The sequence below is a fragment of the Apis laboriosa genome, unplaced genomic scaffold, assembly GCF_014066325.1.
Source record: "Apis laboriosa isolate Shangri-la unplaced genomic scaffold, ASM1406632v1 scaffold23_cov150, whole genome shotgun sequence".
Taxonomy (NCBI): domain Eukaryota; kingdom Metazoa; phylum Arthropoda; class Insecta; order Hymenoptera; family Apidae; genus Apis; species Apis laboriosa.
The window spans coordinates 2,523,847-2,544,044 of NW_025222452.1; the positions used below are offsets into that span (position 1 = coordinate 2,523,847).

Consider the following 20,198-nt stretch of genomic DNA (forward strand, 5'->3'; position numbering starts at 1 on the left):
TTTTAAAAATCGATTAAACTCTTTAAAAAATGTTAAAACTTTCGGGCAATGAGCGAATGATCGTTAAAAGCGTTGAACCCTCTTCTTCCTTGATTCATCTCGATACGATTCCAATTCCAAAGATATCGTTGTGTAAGAAGAAGAATAATTCTTAAACGTTTATTATCTCTGCCCTGATCACCTTCGAATCTCTCGCTCATTACTTATCACCTTATTAATCTTATTAATCTATCTCAAGTTCCAGACGAGTGACAGACGTAATTCATGAAAGAATATAATATTTCCAAGAAGAAAACGTAAGTCACGACGCTATTCGTAATCATTTCCCAGCAATCAATTGAAATATTGAAATAACACAAAAAGCAATTTCATAATTTTCTTCTATTTACCGAGTGATGGATTTTGATGAAAAAACTTTTTTAATTTCTTCTCCTTTTGTACTCGGAATGTAATGCTGTTGTGTATTCAAACTATGTAAGTAACTATCCCTTTAATTTAATTTTTCCATCGATCATTACATAAATATCCTTATCGCAGCCTTACAGTTAGAGATAAATGGGACAAGAAGTTGAGGGATCGATGCGCTTGTTCAAAAAAAAAAAAAAAAAAAAGAAAAAAAAATCAAATTCTCTCCATTTCCGTGCTCCCCCGTTTTCCTTCGCTCTTGCAACTTCGCCCTTCACCTGAGCCCGTTTCCCCTAGCAAACCCGCTCATTTTTCGTCTTTGTCCGCGAATAAAGGTATTGTTCGGTGAACAATCGTCGCGTCCGGCTCCGGTGTCCAATGACTATCGATGACTGGCAAGATACGTGAGACAAATGCTTAAGTACTTGGCCACTTGGATCGCATGGAACGCACACGGGAAGCGTTTCGAGGGCGCTAAAAGGAACATCCTAACCCTCCCCCCACCAATCGAGAATCATCCTTCGAGGGCTCTCGCGTATCTGCCAAGAATAACCATCTTTTTCTTCGCGAGCACAGGGTAGAAAGTGGTTCGTGGCGAGCACCTACTCCACCCTAAATGGTAGACAGCCAATAAATGCCCTGTACGTCGACCGCGCGATGTATAGGTGGGAAATTCATCCCCCTTTTTCTCCTCTTTCTCCCTTCGAATCGATGATGAACGCGTGAAATTGACGGGGGAGGGACGAAATGAAAATAACAAAGGGCAATTATCGTGAATAATAATTAGGCTTGGTGTATGTACGACCCGATTTCGACTACCGATGGTAAACTGCAGGGGGGAGGGGGCGGAGGGGGGGTTAATTTAAACGGTACAGCGGCGCGTCGAAATCAAGGCAAATACGAAAGTTAAATATAGGCAATGCAAACTTTTGCGTAGGTGTTGACGTCAATTTAGCAATTTCTAACCATTCCGATGTTTTTTACCGATGCCTGAATATTTCCTTTAAATATCGGTTTATCGACCGGGGGCGAATAAAATCGTGGGAAATTATGCTTGATTTGTTTGCAGGGAAACGACTTTCGAGTTTTAAGTTAAAAAAAGGATTTTCCATCGACCGGAGAGCCTGTTCCCCCTGTTGGTTGGATAATTGGATACCTTTATATTTCTCTATAGAACGAGAAATAAAGCGTCCCCGTGTAATTAAACGTCTTCTTGTTAAATAATTGATTACGAGACGAGGCAAGCTCGAAAGGATTGGAAATTGATGATGATCGATCGAATTTTCAAGGAAAAAATGAACCAAGGGATTCGAAGGATTCAATTCCCTTTAGTGCTGAATCTTTTAGAAGGTCTTTCACGGTTTCAATGGGAAACACGATTTAATGGAAAGAATTTCAAATTGGAAAGTTTACGAGAAACAGAGCTCAGGCTATTTACAGTTCCCTAATACAAATTGTGAAAATCAATTTTTTGATCGAGAAGAGAGAGTTTACACAAATATTGACCGTGAATTTGCATCTGCCCCCTTTGACAACGAAATTTACACGGTATTAATTCATCGCGCACCGTTACGAGGTTTAACATTCGTACTTATTTAACGACAAATTGGCGATTGAATTTTTCCATCGATTTCGACAAATATTTGCTCGTAAAAATTTTAAATTAAGTCGAAATATAAAAATTTTTCCGACTCGTATATGTAAAAAATTTCATCGCAACGAATAATCGTAAAATAAACAATATTTATTTACGATTAAATAATACGTTTGATGAAAAAATAAACCGAATATTTTGACGAAATAATTCCAAATAGAGGAGCACGTGCGATCGTCACGCACGCCGATCGATCGTTACGTTCGTACAGAAGAATAGAAGAAACATCGATAACTTTGAAATACGGCGATTCGAATATCATCGTCTTTGTGTTCCTTTTTTTCGTTCGTTTTATGCAAAAGAGGGCCGATAGTGGGAGAGAATCAGCCCCGATATGACTGTCGGTGTTGGAAATAGAATCCAATCTATAACCGCATAAACCGATATGATGTTTTGATGTGGTCGTTCGCTAGGATCAACTGAAACTTGATCCATCGTAGTTCCCAGAAGGGAGGGAAATTCCAGGACGCATCTCTTTGATTAAAAATCGGATGCACTTTAATATATCGGATATAAGTTGTGAATATTTATACATCATTCAAGAATATTTTTTGCGGACAGATGTGTTTTCGATTCCAGAACTGGTTTACTTTGCTTCAACTTTGAAGGATTACCGATTCTGTCGCTCGCGAGATTTACATTATTAAAGGAGAGATTATCAAAATTATTTTCGTTTATTAATAAATTAAAATTATTTTTATCACATTTTTTTTCCGATAAACTTTTAACTTGGCGCTTTTTACACGTAATTCTATACTTTTTGCCTATCATTTAATAGATATTCAGATATATTTTGCGTGAAAAGCAAATATTTTATGTAATAAAAAAATTATAATCATGGTTACGGAGGCCCAGTCTATGCGTGGACACGCACACGCGAAGCTACTTAATCGAAATAATTCCAGATTGGACGTTTATATCCGAGGAAATATAAAGTAATGTAAATCAAGATAATTGAAATACACGTTTCACATTCCATTTAAAACTCAGGGTCTCGTTTTATCTAACATACCCATGATGAGATTAACATGGCGTGAGTTCTCCATCCACTTCCCGTTCGCTAATAAATTTAAAATCCTTTCGATGTATCTCGCGTTAAACCAGGCACGATTCCATTCCGTTGTCATCTATTTTTCAAACAAGATTAAACGCGTAAACCGGCTGCCTGTTCCCCGTTTACCAACAAATTTCCAATCCTTCCAACATATTTCGCCATATCCATTTCGCGCACATACCATTTGTTCGATAAATACGATTAAGCTTCTTACTTTTCAATTCCAACAATGTTGCGAATATTAAAATTCTCTTCTCTCCCTCTCTCTCTCTCTCTTTCTCATTCTTCGTTTCCACCGACGTCGAACCGTTGACGACGACGATGCACAATTTTCTTTAACTTTCAATTTTAAATATTCGACGATTATATTGTATATATCATTCTATACACGTTCCAACTTCTCACCAATTTTCCTCCACTCTATATCGCAGCTTAAATTCGTGCAAAGTATTCTCAAACTGAAAGAAATGAAATATATATCCCGTCGTATATTCCTGTCATAGTTTAGACGCGGCGAGCATCCACGGATTTCCTCTCCGTGGATCGGATACAACCTGATAGGAATTTCCACTCTGCCGGTTACATACTTGGGCAAAGTGAGTTTCCTCCGGCGGATAAAGACTGGAGGGCCAGTTTCCTTACGTGGACGCAAATTCGGCGGAGGATGGGCTAGGTATTTCGAAGCCGATGAGAGCTCGAATTTTCGTCGAGCGAATATCTCGTTGACCTCGGCGTTTGCCGGTGTTTGACGAGAGTGGAGAATTCGAGTGGCCCTCCCTCGTGGCCCATCTACTTTCACCTTTATCTACGCCCCTGAGCATTGTCGAGACGGTATTCAAAGAAAGCCAGTAGTAGTCTCGTTCCGAGCGGATCAGCCAAATCTTCGCATCTGGCGCACGATGGGAGCTTACCGGAATCATCATAGAAGACATTGAGTCGATCGAAAGCATAAACTCGAAAACGGATTTGTATCAAATAAATATTTCCTTTCTGTTCCTATTGGAAACTAATCTTGCCTCGCCAAGCCTTTCCTTTCTTTTATCACGCCTTGTAATTTGAAATTTAATTTGTTTCTGAATTTCAATCAATCTGAATTTGGACTTCTTCGAGTTCGCTACAGATTCCTTTTCAACGTTTCCATTTATAAATTTTACGCTTTCTTCTTGGAACATGGCGTGCATCGAAGAATTCACATTTGAGAACGAAAGATAAAACGATCGAAAGGTTGCAAGGTTACAATCGAGCAAAGACTCTTTCGATGATATTTAAGATAGCGTATCACGGTCAGAGTATCGTCATCATTGCGAAAATGTCAACGATATAAGCTAATGCAGGAGACAGAGCATTGCTCCGATCAGCTCAACTCGATATTCAAACGCGTTACTACCCTTAGATGCAGCCTCTCTCTGCGCAAATTATTGTCACATTGTTGGCTCTGGCGTTGGTTGAAGATACAACGAAGGGTGTCCGAGATGGACTGTGCGTTTCGATGGGATAACGTGGTCGTGGAACGAGATAAGATGGTCGCCGCAAATTCGCCGGTTACAAACGATCATTAGCGACCGATTATCCATATTTCACGGACTGACTTCACCTTCCCTGTTACATATGTATAAATCACGGCCAATTGACGCGGCCAAAACATCGATGCACGAACAGTGCAGCGGCACGTTCCACCCGACTCTCGTGATCCACGACAACTTGGAATACTACGAGAGACTGGTTTCTTTTTCTTCTCCTTTTTTTGAACGTTCCAATCGAAACAAAGTTTTGAATAAGTGGAGGGATATTCGCGGTGATCTCCGATTACTGATATTCTTCCCTCGGAAGAATTGCGAGATATTACGAGTATAGAAAGGCGAGATGAGAAGCCTCGGGAATGAGATTTAAATGCGGGTAAAATACGTCCAAGCGGAGCGAGCGCTTCCTCGGCTCTTGAATTCGTAAACGTCTCGACCATAGATAAGACCACTCGAGAATAAAACGAAAGGAGCCTCGACAATCGAGTCTGGGGTAGCGGGTTGCTTGGGAAATTATTCAAAAATCAGGAAACAGAGGAATTAAAGTTCAACGATTTTTCATTCGATGGTAGATGGCATGGATAGATACCGTTAAAGAATAAAAATTTTAATCGTTTTAAGAGGCAAATGTCGTATGGGTGGAATTAAAAAATGGTTAATTTATTATGAATGGAATATCGGATGATATGCTTTAAAGGGAGAGAACGAAAGAATTATTTCTGCGAACACTTTGAATTTCTACGGTTTTTCCGTTATTCGAACTTTATCATGGCTGCGCATTTACTTGTTCGCGTCCTCTCTCACGCAAGACGGGTCATGCATGGTCGAGGTAAAACTAGCACTTCCCTGGTAAATATTTGATCTTCCATTCACCGCGATTCCTTTTGTTCCTTCTATATTTAAATAAACCAGGGTAAACTAAGAATAAGGCAGACGGCGAATTCCGTACCGTTCATCGAGATTTACCTGTTTATCCCTTTCCAAATAAACCGTAAACCTGTCAGATGGAACTTGAAGGATCACTCGGGCCGTAACGATATGGAAATATAATACGGAAACTACCAATGATATTCAAACGAATTTTCATCCCGAGAACAATATTCCTAACAAACGAACAGGAATTTCATTTTACAGTTTATCCAACAAGCGCGAAAATTTGATTATCTAGTTTTATCTACGCTATCCCTGTCAATTTGTTTTCACCTTAATAACTTTCCTTTCCTCTTATGCATACGTTCCACGATAAAGTGTTAATATTTTTACAGATGAGGCGAATAATGATCGATCTGAAAGGTCGATTTTTTAAAACTTAAGAGAAACAAGGCGGATACGATTCGTTCATCGATCCATTTCCACGTGTTTGTCCACGTATTCGAAAAAAAACCGAGGCATTATTCAATCATTATATGGGAATATCAATATATGGGAATACGTTAACCAGCAGCAGAAACTTTTCAAGGATAAATCCAAGGGAATAAAACTAGTTTCTTCGCTGAACGGGGCACATATATCTCTTCGCGGATCTTCGCTTCTTCGCGCCGAGCAAATTTTTAGAACAAGAACGGACGTTGTTTTCCCCCGGGATCGTCAACTTGCGCCACCAACTTCTTCAAAAACGTAATTCTCCTCGTCCGAATGATAAACGAAGATGATTCCTCGATGAACGAGAAACTTAATCACGAAGACTGTTGTCTGCGTTCCGAAGAAAGATCGGTTCTCCACCGTTTCCCATCCAGTCACCGATTAAGCGGAGTGCACGGAACGGCAAAAGTTTCCAATTCCTGAAAACTTTCTTCCCCCCCTCCCTCGGTTTGTTACAGTACGGTCGAATCTCGTACTGGATCGCGGGAACATCGATCGTCGGATTAACTGGGCCCAAACCGAAACCCAAGTTTAACGTTTTACAAACGTTGCGCGATTCCTCGATTACGTTGCTTTGAAAATTGGCCGCCGCTCGAACTCGTGTTCGATTGCTCGCGAGGAGGAGCGCGGATCATGGAGTGAAAAATCTCGAGGGAAAAAACCGGTTATCGATGATCGTGACAACGGGATAACGAGAACGCGGCAAAGTGACTAGCGACGAATAAATATATAAATTCATCGAGTGGAAAGAAAGAGCGACTTCGATCATTCGTTACGAATATCGCGAGGGAGGATAACGGGAGAAAGAAAGAAATGAAAAAAAACCAATCGAAAACCGAGAAAATGAATCGGAGAAAAATCCGAACAAGGGGGGGGAGGGCGACAATAAAGCACAAATCATCGCTTTATGAATATTCAAGAGGCACCGTGAAAATAACGTCGTTGGAGGAGATCGATCGGCATTTCCTTCCTTCCTTCGTCGTCCTTATGCCACCGTTTCAAGCTCATGCAAATGCACACCGCATCCTCGCCTCCCTTTCAACTCCTTCCACTTTCTCGGGGAAATCCTGTCCGACGTTTGGAACACGCATGCACGCGCGCGATACTTCACCATCATCCACCTCGCTAAATGGATTCAGACAGGTTGTCGGTTTAAAGCCTGCCCGACTCCCAAGTTTATTCCTCTCGGGATGTAACTTAATTTCGATGAGCCACGTTATTGTACATCGAGCGTGCGTGGAGGATGTTATACGCGTGGCGGAGCGCCAGTTCGCACGAAAAATTTGAGCTGTTACATCGTAATAAAGAGGGGACACGTTTTGCTCTTTGACAAATAGACACGAGTGTCGATGTACGCGTAAAAATTTATTTTAAAGCAACATTACTCGATCTATGTTATCAAATGTTATCAAATGTTGGTAAAAAGAGGGAGGAAGGAGAGAGAGAGAGAGAGAGAAGAAACGAGTAAAGAAAAGTGGCAAATAACGATCTCTTGCGTCCGGACGAATCGGAGAAAGATCGACCTATGTGATTCCGCTGCGGGGGAATAAGGAGGAGAGATGATTGTTGGCTCTCCTCTCGATTTATCCGCCGGCTATAGGGAATGAAATTACGAGACTTGGCGTGAAACTTTATAAAGGTAAAAATAGATTTCACATCCAAGTATCTTCGTTCATTTTTTCCCCTCGATCGATAGGATATGTGTATATATATATATATATATATATGGGATCGAGTGACGAAAAGTTATTTCAAACAATTACGAGATTTATGGTGGAAAATATCGAAGAAGATTTAAAACCGACGAGTATTTCTTCGAAAGTAATTCTCAACGACCGAGTTTGGCGGAAGAATTATCGCGGGGCAATGGTTCTGAAAATTTTCTCTTCCATAACACGTAACCCTTGATCGAAAGTAGAAATTAAACGTTCGGTCACATAGCGGTATCGTAGAGAAAGAGACTTTTAACGGTTCGAAGAGTTTTAAAGGTGTTAGTCGCCTGGAAACCTGTGGGACTCATAACGCTTGCGAAAGTTCATAGATTTTTCAATTCTCGACGAAATTTAAAACCGTTCCCCGTGTAATGGCCGTGTAAACGAATCGTTCGTTAAGATCGATTCCGGAGGAGGAAAAGAGGACAAATTACAGTTGGATCGAGTTGGAAAAAACCTATAATTCTCGAATAATTTATGTCCAACGTTTCGGCACACTTTCACGCGATTCCCGATTAATAATTCTTTAACATCCTCCTCCTCGTTCACGAAAGAAGGAATTACGTTTCTATTTGTATGAATCATCATCGTGGAGAAATTCACACGAATTGTTTAAAGATTTAAAGATTTAAAAATTTCATAATTTGAAACTATTTATATTATTTAATATAATATAATAGAAAGGAGATCGGTCCAAAAATATCGAAATCGATTCACGCGTGATATTTCGAAAATCGAAATCATGGAATTCCCTGGTGAATTCACGGATCGGTAGTTAGAGTTTTTCGAGCGAAAATCCTAGGAAGCAATGGATATTTGTCACAGGTTTACAGTCTCTTTGATCGCGAGAGAATCTTGGTACGTATATAAGATCGTTGGATCCCTTCGAGTATCCCTCGAGGCATCGAGCAAACTTACGATATCCACTCCGCGTCCGCGGGAGTTCACAGGTTAGGTAAATAATGCTCCTTATTTTGGACGTCGGCAGATAACGTTACAGGGGATGCGCGATTTCGTTCCTGTGTCAGCGGATTTTCGTGCTCCAACCTAAAACTGGCTCGAGTTTCGGATATGAAATATCGGTGGCCGAGTTTAACACAGAACTTTCATGGCGGCTCGGATATCGGATATCGCGCAACGAATGTCAGACCTTCGTGTTCCATCGGCGAGATCCTTCAAAACCGTTTCACCCGATCCACCGTCGGAAGATAAGACTAAGAATCGTCCCCGAGATGCACAATTTTTTCGGGAGAGAAACGACTAAGCGTATTGTCCGGGAAAATTTTGCGTCGATTAGGACGGAAAAGGAGAATCGCGGAGGCGATATTCAAATATTTGTTTAACCTCTCCTCGTGATTCGAGCATTTGACTCGACCTTGAGCTTTCAAGGATAAACATTTGTTCAACACTGTGACGAAGACGGAAAGCTTCCGGTTTAACCTTGAGCTTTTAAACTTAAATATTTATTCAGCCTTCTCGACATTTAAACTTTCGATTCGACCTTTCTCGGTTAATCAATGCCGCGTATCTCTTTTGCTAATTTCCCCATTTTTGCGCATTTGTGTCGTGACTCGTAAGTTTGCGCGTTTTGCGCTTTCGTTGCTCCTCGTTGAACTCCGTATTCTCCGTTTCTATCTTCTATTTCTTTTTCTACAGTAGTTTATAAAAAAAAAAAAAAAGAAAGAAAAGAAAAGAAAAAAAAAGAAGAAAACAGCGGAAACTTTTTCGATCAAACTTGCGTTATATATGATGCGGTGGTGTATTACAAGGCAAACAAGTGATAACGTGGTAACCGTACGTTTTACGAGATATTATATCCGGCAACTTTCTGCTTTTCGCTTCTTTGTTTATACCTTGGCTAGTTTCTTCTGCTTGTTAAACATTTTTTTGCGTTTAATATGATATTTTTATATTTCTTCATTGAGATAAAATACGTATCTCTGATTTCTCCTTTGTATCGTTAAACGAACTTGAAAACTGTTACGTATTATATAAGAAATCAGATAATTTAACACAGACAAGAAAGGAGGAAAAGCTTTATTACCCGTTATATTATATTTCGTGTCGTGATAAAGTTAATAAATTGCCTTCTATTTTCGTATACACCATTTCATACCGTTCATCAATTTTCGTGTATATCTTGTAATACCGTTAGATCAGCAAACTTTCTATGGTATTCTATATTAAAATTCGTATTTATTAACAACGTTTTGAAACGAGAAAATACGAGGATTTAACGAATTGAACGTTATTAAATTCGTAAATTAATAAACAACTCGCGTTAATTTGAACACGTTCGATGCACTACGAGAAAAAATCAGCTCGTTTTATTTTCGAATATAATAAAAATCTTAAATCGCGCGTAAACAAATTGCAAGAAGAAAATAACAAATAAAATTAAATTATACTTCTCTCTCCTATGAAACCTAATCCTTCCCTCCCCCCTGGAACGTACAAAGGGATGAAAACTCGCGTAAGAAATTCATCGACGAGATCGAAGACGAGAATCGAATAACAGGAATGATCAAATTGAAGGGAGAAAGAAATTTTAACGCAAAATTTATGGTGGCCACTCAACGTCAACGTTCCGATGGCGATCGATCGACCACGAAGCGTCGTCGTCGCGTCGCCCGCTCTCGAGTTCCAGAGTTCATACCCTGAAGGACTTGGAGGAAACTCGTTCAAAGAGAAAAGCTGAAACACCATTAAACGGTGCAAGAGAGCAACAATGATAGCGTCTCGAGACGACAAAAGTGATCATACGCGACGTCCTTTCGATCCTCGCCTCTCCCTCCTTCTTTCCTTCCTTCCTTCCTTCCTTCCTTCCTTCCTTTTCGCAGTTCCAACCGAAAGCTAAAACGATACACAAAAGACGAAGATCGCGACGTATCAATTACGAGCGCCACCCGTTTTCCGGAAATTCGCGTAGTAAGTTAAGGACGGTGGATAACTCGTGTGGATAACGAACAATGCACGCAGGTTGACCGTTTTTGCATTTGCATATGAATTGGCGGAGTTGCTGCTAGGTTGCTATCTCGGCGACCGCTCGAACCAACCGCAGGACCACGACCTCTCGACCGTTCTTCGCCTTTAGTTATCCTGGCCAGTGGCGACGAAACGTGGGTGTATTACGCCACGAGGTGGTTTAACGGTCGCCCGCTGGATAGTTCGAATTACCTCGATGTCGGAGAGCGTTCGGTTATTTTCTTAACTTCTACCCATACTCGTTCGCTTCTTCTCTACGTTGGATGATCGTCGGATCTCCGTTTTTTTTAAATTACGCCTCGTTTAATTCGAAAGGATCGAAACTCGACCCTCGACCCTCTCTCCGCTCCGCCTTGCGCGAGCGCCCTCGCGCGGTAGAAGGGAAGAAACGAAACCGTCTTTTCGATATCACCGAGAGAGCTACCACGAAACTCAATTAGAGGGAGCGCGAAGAGTAACGAGTTGGAGGAGATGGAAGGACGGGTAGATTTATTAGCCGGACGCGCGAGTACGTATGCCCCAACGTGGAAATGTCAACGCAGAAATGTCCTTCGAAATTGTGTATTGAATACGATTGGGGCGAAAGTGGAGTGGAAATTAGAGGATACGATTAAAGTTGTCGTATATAATATAATCCCTATGGGTAACGAAAGCAAATTCCTTATCCTTAGTTACTAGGAGGATCGAATAAATTAGGGTATCGCTTTATTATTTACGAGAATACGTTGGAACGATTTAGTTTTAGTTTTCTGGTGAGAGAAAAACTTTTAAAACTGTTCGGGGGAAAAAAGAGTTTTGGAAAAATTGTGGTCGGTTTCGTGCTTTACTCGAAAAATTCACGAAAGGGGATTAAAAAAACAAATTTATCCCGAAACTATCCGACGGTTCTGCACGAGGAAAATTAAAAGATACAACGTTTACCACCGATCGAGAGAGAATTTGATTTTATTCGACAAAATATCCAAATTATTTTTCATCCCATCAGAATTCCATATAAAATAAACAAATAATATTCCATCGTAATTTCGAAGCTAACTTGTCTACGACCTTTTTTTTTAGAATACGTTCTAGTTATCGGAAAATGCAGTTTGCCAAAAAAAAAAAGAAGAAAAAAAGAAAAATCGGGAATCGTTGTTACCCAAAAGTTTAAGTAGCCCTTATACCGTTATGCGTTATAATCCACAACTCTTGTAGGTTCATCGATTATCGAACGCGTTGTAATTTTATTCCGATAACGAGACTGCAAATACAATACCCGCGACCAGTAACTAAGACATGGGGTAAGCTTCTTCATGCATATGTACCTTTCATCGGATCGTTGAATTGCGGCGATGCACTTTAAAGACGATAAACGCACGCCTCGAGAGACGTACATCCACGGAATATGCAGAGAAGAGTTTACCATTCATTATTCGAGCATGGTTCCGTAATATCCGTAGAATCCTGACAGTGATTACAACAGCGACTAACTTCCGTTGTACCGTGTCCCGGATGCGCAAGTTTATCGTGCTTTCGGATCAGCCAAGGCATGAACATGCATCAACATGCGGTAGACGTATTCGCAATGCTCGGGCGAGAAAAAATTATTTCCTTCGGCTGTAAAAGCGCGTAGCGTTGATACTTATTAAATAATCCCGTCGATCTTCTCTGGCGAAAACTCGACGACGATCAAATTCGATAATTAATATTTTTTTTTTTTTTTTACGAACTCAGAGAACTTACCGATTCCAAGATTATATCCGACACGATTGGACGTTGGAAAATTTCCAGAATTATACTTTATAATGTCGTTACAATAGTTTAGCGATTAATCTCCGGAATCCTTCTATTCTTCACCCGTTTTCTCTCCACGAGCCAGTCAAGTAGCACGAAAAGGATAAGGGCGCGCGAAATCGAGGCTTTTGACCCTTTCCGCGGGGTAACAGCGGGGAGACCGGTGTTCACAGGCCACGGTAATCCAACTCGGGGTATCCGTAACTTCAGCGCCGGCATGAAAACCAATTAACCCGGCGACATCAGCGTGACCGGAGCGCCGGCTATCAGTCGGCTGTAATCGGAACACTTGGAAAATTAGCAAGGCCCTGGAAAATGCTTCGGCTCGTTAGCGAAGCCGACACCGTAATGCATGGGATGCTAAAATATCCGAATCATATCCGCGATGCGATTCAATTTGTTACGGTCAAACATTTGGAATACCTCGAAGTCTTTCTTTTTTTTTTTTCCCCTCCGTTCCATTTTTGAATAACGTATTTCGATCGAGAAAAGAGATTCGATGCGTTTCAATTTTCCAGGAGGAGAAGACGAAAGGTAATTTTAGATAATTTTTCGAAGTAATAGATGGTTCGATCGGATCGCTTAAGGGCCTTGAAACTATAATCAGAGAGGCATCGTTCAATTGTGAGAAAGAGTTTCTTCTAAACGGGCGGAGGGGCGAGGATTAGTACGTTTTCGTTGTTTTGGAATTCCAGACCGCAAATGGAGGTCAAGGAGGAATTCTGGATGGCACGTTCGTCCCAAAGGCACGGAATAGATCGTGACCTATAAACGAGCAGAGGTTCTCGACGCCCTGGCAAGCTAGATGGCGGCGAAGGATACGACGGCGTTCCTCCGCTTTACCACCGGAAACCAAAAAGAAAGGGACGGTGGAACGTGGACGGAGAAGAGGTTGGGTACACCTTGAAATTCGCAAGGCAAACAGAACTATTCGTCTTTCTCTCTACCCAGAACTATCTCCTTGGAATTTGTCTCGGGGATACTCGGGAAACGTAGTCATCATCCCATGGAACGTTTCTTCTGGATGGACTCTCGTGTGTGTAGTTTCGGATATAAAAGAGAATAACCACCACGTTACGTAGGCAACAACCACTATGTTATCCCGCTATGTTAATCCCGAGATTTAGATTTTTCTCTCGGCCCTCGCTATCTTTCCATTCTGTTTCGTGTGCCGATGTTACCCTCGAATTACCCTCGATATAAGAGGATAAAAGAAATTTCGCTCCTCTTTCTTCTCCTCTTCCTTTCTCCAAAAGACGCGAATATTTCATTAATAAATAGTTAAGAACTTGTACTTTTTCTCTCCAACGTTAACAATGTGACTCGACGATCGATGCGGGGAATCGGACAGAAAGTTCTTGAACCGTTTCGATCGATCGATTCCGAATATTAATTAATATTGACTTTCTCCGTGGAAGGCGGAGATCAAGAATCATCGATGAGTTCACGCTCGAGAAGGAAATTGAGCTTTCAGATAGAGTTCGTTTAATTAAAATAGTTGGACCATGTACGAAGTTTCAAGCGAAGGGAAAGTCATCGAATCTTTCGTATATAAATTTTCTAATCGAATATCTCCTTTAATTGAATGTATGAGAAAAATGTGTATAAAAAAATTTATTACCATCTTGACGGAGGATAAATAAAGAAGAAAGTAAGAAATATTTGGAAATCCATCGTGCATAGAGCATGATTTATCGCGTAAGAGTAGCAATTTCTCGTTCGTCGAGCACAGTCGAGGAGTTGTATTCCAAGATTCTCGTCTCGAGGGATCGAAATACGAATACGATTCCCAACAACGCGTGTTTACGCATATCATAGGAATTTCAAAGACGTGTGCTCTATATAGTAGTAGAAAACCGATGAAATTGACCGTGAGCCGATAAGTATCTCTCGATGAGAAAAATTCTAATACACGTCCCGATACGATGCAAATTAATTTCTTCGCGATTTCTTACCGATATTATGCCGTTCTTCGAGTAGTCATATAATTGAAAAATTAAAAAAAATAATCGTGCTTCAAGGGTGAATTAAAATCGAAATAAACGAATGTTGGGTATTCACGACGAAAATATGGGGGGAGGAAGAAATGGAGCGGTTTAAAAGTTCGACGATTTCGTTCGAACCGAAAATTAGCGATCGATCAGACGGAGAAAGGCGATATCGAGACAAAGTAAACCCTTCCTACCTCTCGAGCTGGACCGTTCCTTTTATTTCGCTAGAACGTCGCCGGCAAATCTTATTTAAGGCAGATTTATCGCCGGCCCAACCCTGAGATCGAGCTATGATATTACGCCGGACTCGGATGCGCCATTCACATCGCGACTCCTCGACTCAAAAAGTGTCATAACTCAAAAGCCGAGCGCCTCTTCGAGCACTTCCGCCGCTCCAGCACATCGTGTGCCAGAATCCGTCCTCTTCCCACGTACTCTGCTCCCCCGCACAACCATTTCACTCCGCGACAGAGCAGATAGAATCCTGTACTTTTTGTTAATAACGCAAGGATCGCTTTCGCCCGGATAAAAAATTCCCGGCCGATATTATTTCCAACCACTATCCGTTTCCCCGCCCATTTTTCACCCAACCATATATAATCCATCGAACGCGAGGATGATACTCTCGAAAATACTATCCAAAAAAACAGCTTAATCTCGTGAAGCTTGGCCGAGAAAATTGGCTACGAAAAAAAATCTTCCGTAAGAATGCAAGATCCGTGTTTCGAGATTTTGAAATAATATCGACGTGACACGTATACGAATCTCGTGTATACGTGGATGTAAGTCGTTGAGCTATCTCGAAAGTTATTCTCGTTGGGGGGATGCGTAAGCACGCGAAAGCACGGGTGACGAAAGTGGAGACGGTTTCCGCAGCTCGAGACACCGAGTTACGATAATCGCGTTTCTAAACAATTGCAACGTAAGACGGGAATCTGGGACGAAATGGAGCATGCGATCGCCCGAGTGGAGAGGCGGCGTTCGAGAAGAAAGTGGAAACTTGTAACGCAATTTTCGGGATCCGTGGTGCATAACGATCGATCGATTCCACGATCGATACGCGTGTGTCACCTAGGACGAAGAAACAAATGCCTTTCCTGCGTTCCATTTTTTCGCCCTCTTTCCCAACCGACTCCATTAGCGAGCCAGGATTGGCTAATGTGCGCTCGACCGAGCATCGCGCCACGCTTTTTGCGGCCCCGGCCCGCTTGAATAATTGTGTTTTGCAACGTCTGCACCGGCAAAGTTCCGGGCATGGGTCCAAAGAAGAATTAAGCCGAGGGAAACTTTTTAAAGTGGACCTATAAAAGGGAGAATATCGGCCGGATCGGGTTATTCAGTTTTCGGCCGATCGCGTGCGAATTCTGGATACCGATCGTCCACAGTCGTCGTTTTACTCGTCGTTGCGCGGCAACAGTGAATCCGGCGCATCCGTCGATATGGCTTTTAAAGTGAGTGTGCACGCATCGACCGTTCCTCATTTTTCTCTAATCGTGACGATGGGGTGAAGTTGACGAGTGGCGCGACCGATCGATCGATCGTTTCGTACCATTTAATTATAGGTTATGGACGGTCCACTGCGCTAACACCAATCCTTCTGTCCGAGTTTGCCGAGTGTCCTATCGATTTTGTCCTCCTCGCATCGGCGAGGATTAATCACTTTGCAAATTAGAAATTCTTCCCTAAACGTTAAAAACCTTTTTTCCCTCCCTCAAAATTTCTCCAAACTCGTTCAAATTTCTCGCGTAATCTTCTTTCGCGTTTAATCTAGCCATGGATGGAGAATTAACACTTTTTCCCCAATAGTTTGTAGCGCTTGTTTTAGCTTGGTCGGCCCTGTTCGACGGGAAAACGGAGGCAGCCGGTCACGCGCACTCTTTCCACCATTTCCACGGACCTGTGATAGGGGAAGCTCGAGAAGTAAGTTGGAAGGACAAGCACGGCCACCACTATCACGATTACGTGGCACATCCGCGTTACGAGTTCTCGTATGGCGTGGAGGACCATCATACAGGCGACTATCACGGCCAAAAGGAGCACAGAGACGGTACGTCGATACATAATACGATCCATCGAAAGAGAAAAGATTGACTTCGCGTTAGAATCAACAAGGAAAGAACAAGGAGGGAGGGGTGTATAACTCGGTTACGTGTTAGAAAAATTGCGATGCGACGCAATCGAGAAGAAGTCGACGAATGTACACATCGAAGGAGGGAAGAGGGATGGCCTGATTGCACGAATAAAAGTGGCAACGTGATCTTTGTACGACGGAAAACTTTAGAGCGTCGCGATGTGAATATCGGGGGGAAGACGTTTCGTGGCATCTCGTTCTTCTCTCGAGAGCTGAACCTCGTCCTCCGCTGATTCCATCCTTGGAAAATTTCTAGAATCCTTGGTCCTCTTCTTTTAATTAGTTTACCGTGATTCGAAAAACGTCCCCCGAGCGCATAGAAAACGCTTTCGAAAGTCGTCTTCGTTTGCGCACTCTTTCGAACTCGAGGGTTTCGTGTCGGCGAGTCTCCTAACAAACCACCTCCAACCACCTTCTTCCACCTTCGTTTCTACGTAATCGGCCTAATTAAAATCAGCCGGTGGCCTACATTAATGACTCTTGAATGTCGAAAAGGAACTCGTTTCCACCAGGATAGTTTAAATGGGCATCGTAGAGATAATTTTGAACGGGTTCGAGTGATTTTTTAATTTCGATGAAATATTAAATTTCGATTAAAAAAAAATTGTTCGCGATGAATATATTCGCTCGAGAGATAGCGGGAATATTTTCGAATATTTCACGTTTGGAAAAATAATAAATTTGCCTCTTTCCAAGACCGGTATTTTTCTCATTACACGTCTCTTTTTTACGAATCTGTCATTGAAGTACGACTTCGACTCTCAATACGCTTAACGAGATCGTAATATCACGGGGGAAGATAATTGATCTTGATTTTCCAGATGCAAGGTCTCAACTTGTCATATCAAGATAAGTAAGCAAATTTCAAAAAAAAAAAAAAAAAAGGAACGCGAGCGTGAAACGTTGAAAGAATAAAGAGAATATTATAAAATTTTTACCTTCGAAGCTCTCCCCCAATTTTTTCGAAATGAGATATGCGCGTAGTTTCGATAATTAACCGAGAAAGCGTATTTACTTTGAAAATATACAATTATGCGTACGATGTTGCCACTGACGAACCTACATTCCCAACTATATTCACTAACTAGCTACACCTTACCTACGAATGCTATTTGTACATGAGTTTGACATCTCTTCTCTGTACTTTAGACACATGTCTTGAAGTTTCACAAATAATTTTGAGGATGGTATAATCAACTGGATGTATCAAAACGAGTATACGTGTATATATCTCTACATATACATTTCAAGAAAATTATTCGATGAATTATTCGAAAATAATCGACTTGTACGGAATTAATTTTTGTAAAGTAATTAAAATATTTGTTTTTTCCGAAAGCTAATCGTAATATTCCTTCCCATTTTTTTCTTTTAATTCAAATAAATTACGATTAACTTTCGGTTGAAAAATCTTCGCTTTGAAAAAAAAGAGAAAAAGCATAAAATAATTCTCAATTAAATCCCTTTGCCACTTGCGATAACGAGAGGAAACGAAAAATTATTTGTTGCTTCTAACCACACATTTCGACTATTTATTTCACATTCGATACAGTTCTATTTTTTTTTTTTTTTTTTTGTTTTTTGCAGGCAAAGACGTTGTCGGTGAATACACGATAAAGGAGCCCGGTGGTAACATTAGAACGGTGAAATATCGGGCAGGGAAGAATGGATTTTTCGCTCACGTTTTCAACAGCAATGGCAACGACCACGATGGAGGCCACCACCATTAAGCTGGGCGTCATCATCCGTTACCAAAGATTTTCTCGTTACGTTGCGATTGTTGTTGTTGTTGTTATGCAACGTTGATTGTTTCGTTTTTGTTGCACTGATTAAAATAAAGGAAAAAAAAAAACAAAAAACAAAAGAAAGAGAGAGAGAGAGAGAGAGAGAGAGATCGAAACATTTGCCAGTTTAATTCGTTCCAAATCACTTGCCCAATTAGCAGCGGAAAGGCATCCGATCGCAGAAATTCGTAGACCGAATCGAAAACCGATGTACGCCGGGAACCAATGAACGGCATCCTGATTCCACGGCGAGCCATGTTTTTAACGGAAGTGACGTTTACTGATTGACAATCCGATCGTCACGGACATATGGATCTCCCCTGTGATTACGTATCCAGGCTTACCTGGAAACAACAACCGGATGCGATGCGTGTAAATCGATCAGAAGCTTTTCCAAATTAATGAATCTCTTGACTTTAAACAGCGTTACAATCCTTTGCGATTGTATAATCGTTCGAACGAAATAAAACAGAAGTAAGAGAAAATTCTTTTTATTCGCTGAAATGCAAATGATCAAATCGGTCAATTGTGATTTTGAGATTGTCTCGTAATGTAATAATGTAAATAAGTTTGAATACACTTTGTTCTATTGGTTTACATATCAATATAGTTGTTAATATATTTTTCAAAATGAGGCAAATTATCGTTTATAATAAAATGTATATATAGTAACGAACATCAAGATTCTCAATTTATTTCAATATAAACACCGTGCACTCGAAATATTTATAGTGTAATTTGAATTGGAGTAATTAAGCGACATAGGAAGGAATGTCGCGTAAATGGGATCTAATCGCGGCTAAACTCGAAGAACAGGCGGACACGGTTGAAATACCACTCGTTAACGACACGCGAACCTAAATGTGGCAAATCGATTCGCGAACAGGTAAATGAGACGCACTTAATTGCGTTTAGGCACAATACCTTTCAACCGCAACGAGTATACACGCGTGTGTGCCGCATTTACATCGTCACAAGCGCACTAATTTCGTTCGCCGGGAAAACGCGTTGTTCCATTCATCAGGTTGAGGTGGAACACGCGACAAAAGAATTGCAGGAAACTCTTACCATCGAACGAGCTCCCTCAACCTTTGCATCCGATGCATCCACCGGATCTCTCTATGTATTCTCCTAAAACGAACGGTTATGACGACGACGACGACTACGACTACAACGACGACGGCGACGGCGAGACGAGTTTTTCACGGTTTTTTCCAAAGGCTGTGTGTCACGTGCGTTTCCGTACTTAACATTTTCCCGTGCAGCATGAAACTAGATTACGCGGTGCGCAACACCGTCAGATGGAACAACAATAATCCGGAATAGAGCGATAAAAATGTTGCTGTATAAACTAGCCGAGAAACGGCTATGAATGACAATCCACCGTGGTAACTACCGTGTAATCTTCCCGAACGGATATATGAAAAAGAAAAATCAATAAAACATGTGTTGTTATTCGATAGAATAAAAATATTATTTGACGTATACCATGGCAAAGCTACTGCTTTTATTTACAACGGATGTTACCGATACCGGGTTCCGCCAATTTTAATGAAATTTAGTTGGGTGGTGAGAGCCTACACGCGCAATGAATATAATCGGAATTTTAGCCGCAGATATATCCATTCACTCGGTCGGAAAGTTATGAAAAAAACGAATTTCGGTTGAACAAATGGAAATTGAAAGTATCGTGTTTGCCTCTGTATCGCGCGGTTTCCAATAAAAAAAAAAAAAAAAAAAACGTTAATAGGTCTATCTAGAGCAGATATGCTTTTATAATTATAAAAATAAACGTGAAATATAAATAGAACGTTATCCACATCTCCG

The 20,198-nt window shown here is 41.1% G+C and overlaps 1 protein-coding gene across 1 annotated transcript in view; it reads left to right on the forward strand.

Moving 5' to 3' along the window:
- The window catches only part of LOC122713281, a 75,039-nt gene extending 56,639 nt beyond the window's left edge, over positions 1-18,400 (forward strand). The window contains exons 2-3 of the mRNA XM_043933610.1: positions 16,263-16,503; positions 18,175-18,400. Of these exons, the coding sequence (XP_043789545.1) occupies positions 16,263-16,503; positions 18,175-18,317 (384 nt within the window). The 3' untranslated portion in view covers positions 18,318-18,400. The remainder of the gene's footprint in view (positions 1-16,262; positions 16,504-18,174) is intronic.
- The last annotated feature ends 1,798 nt before the right edge of the window (positions 18,401-20,198 follow it).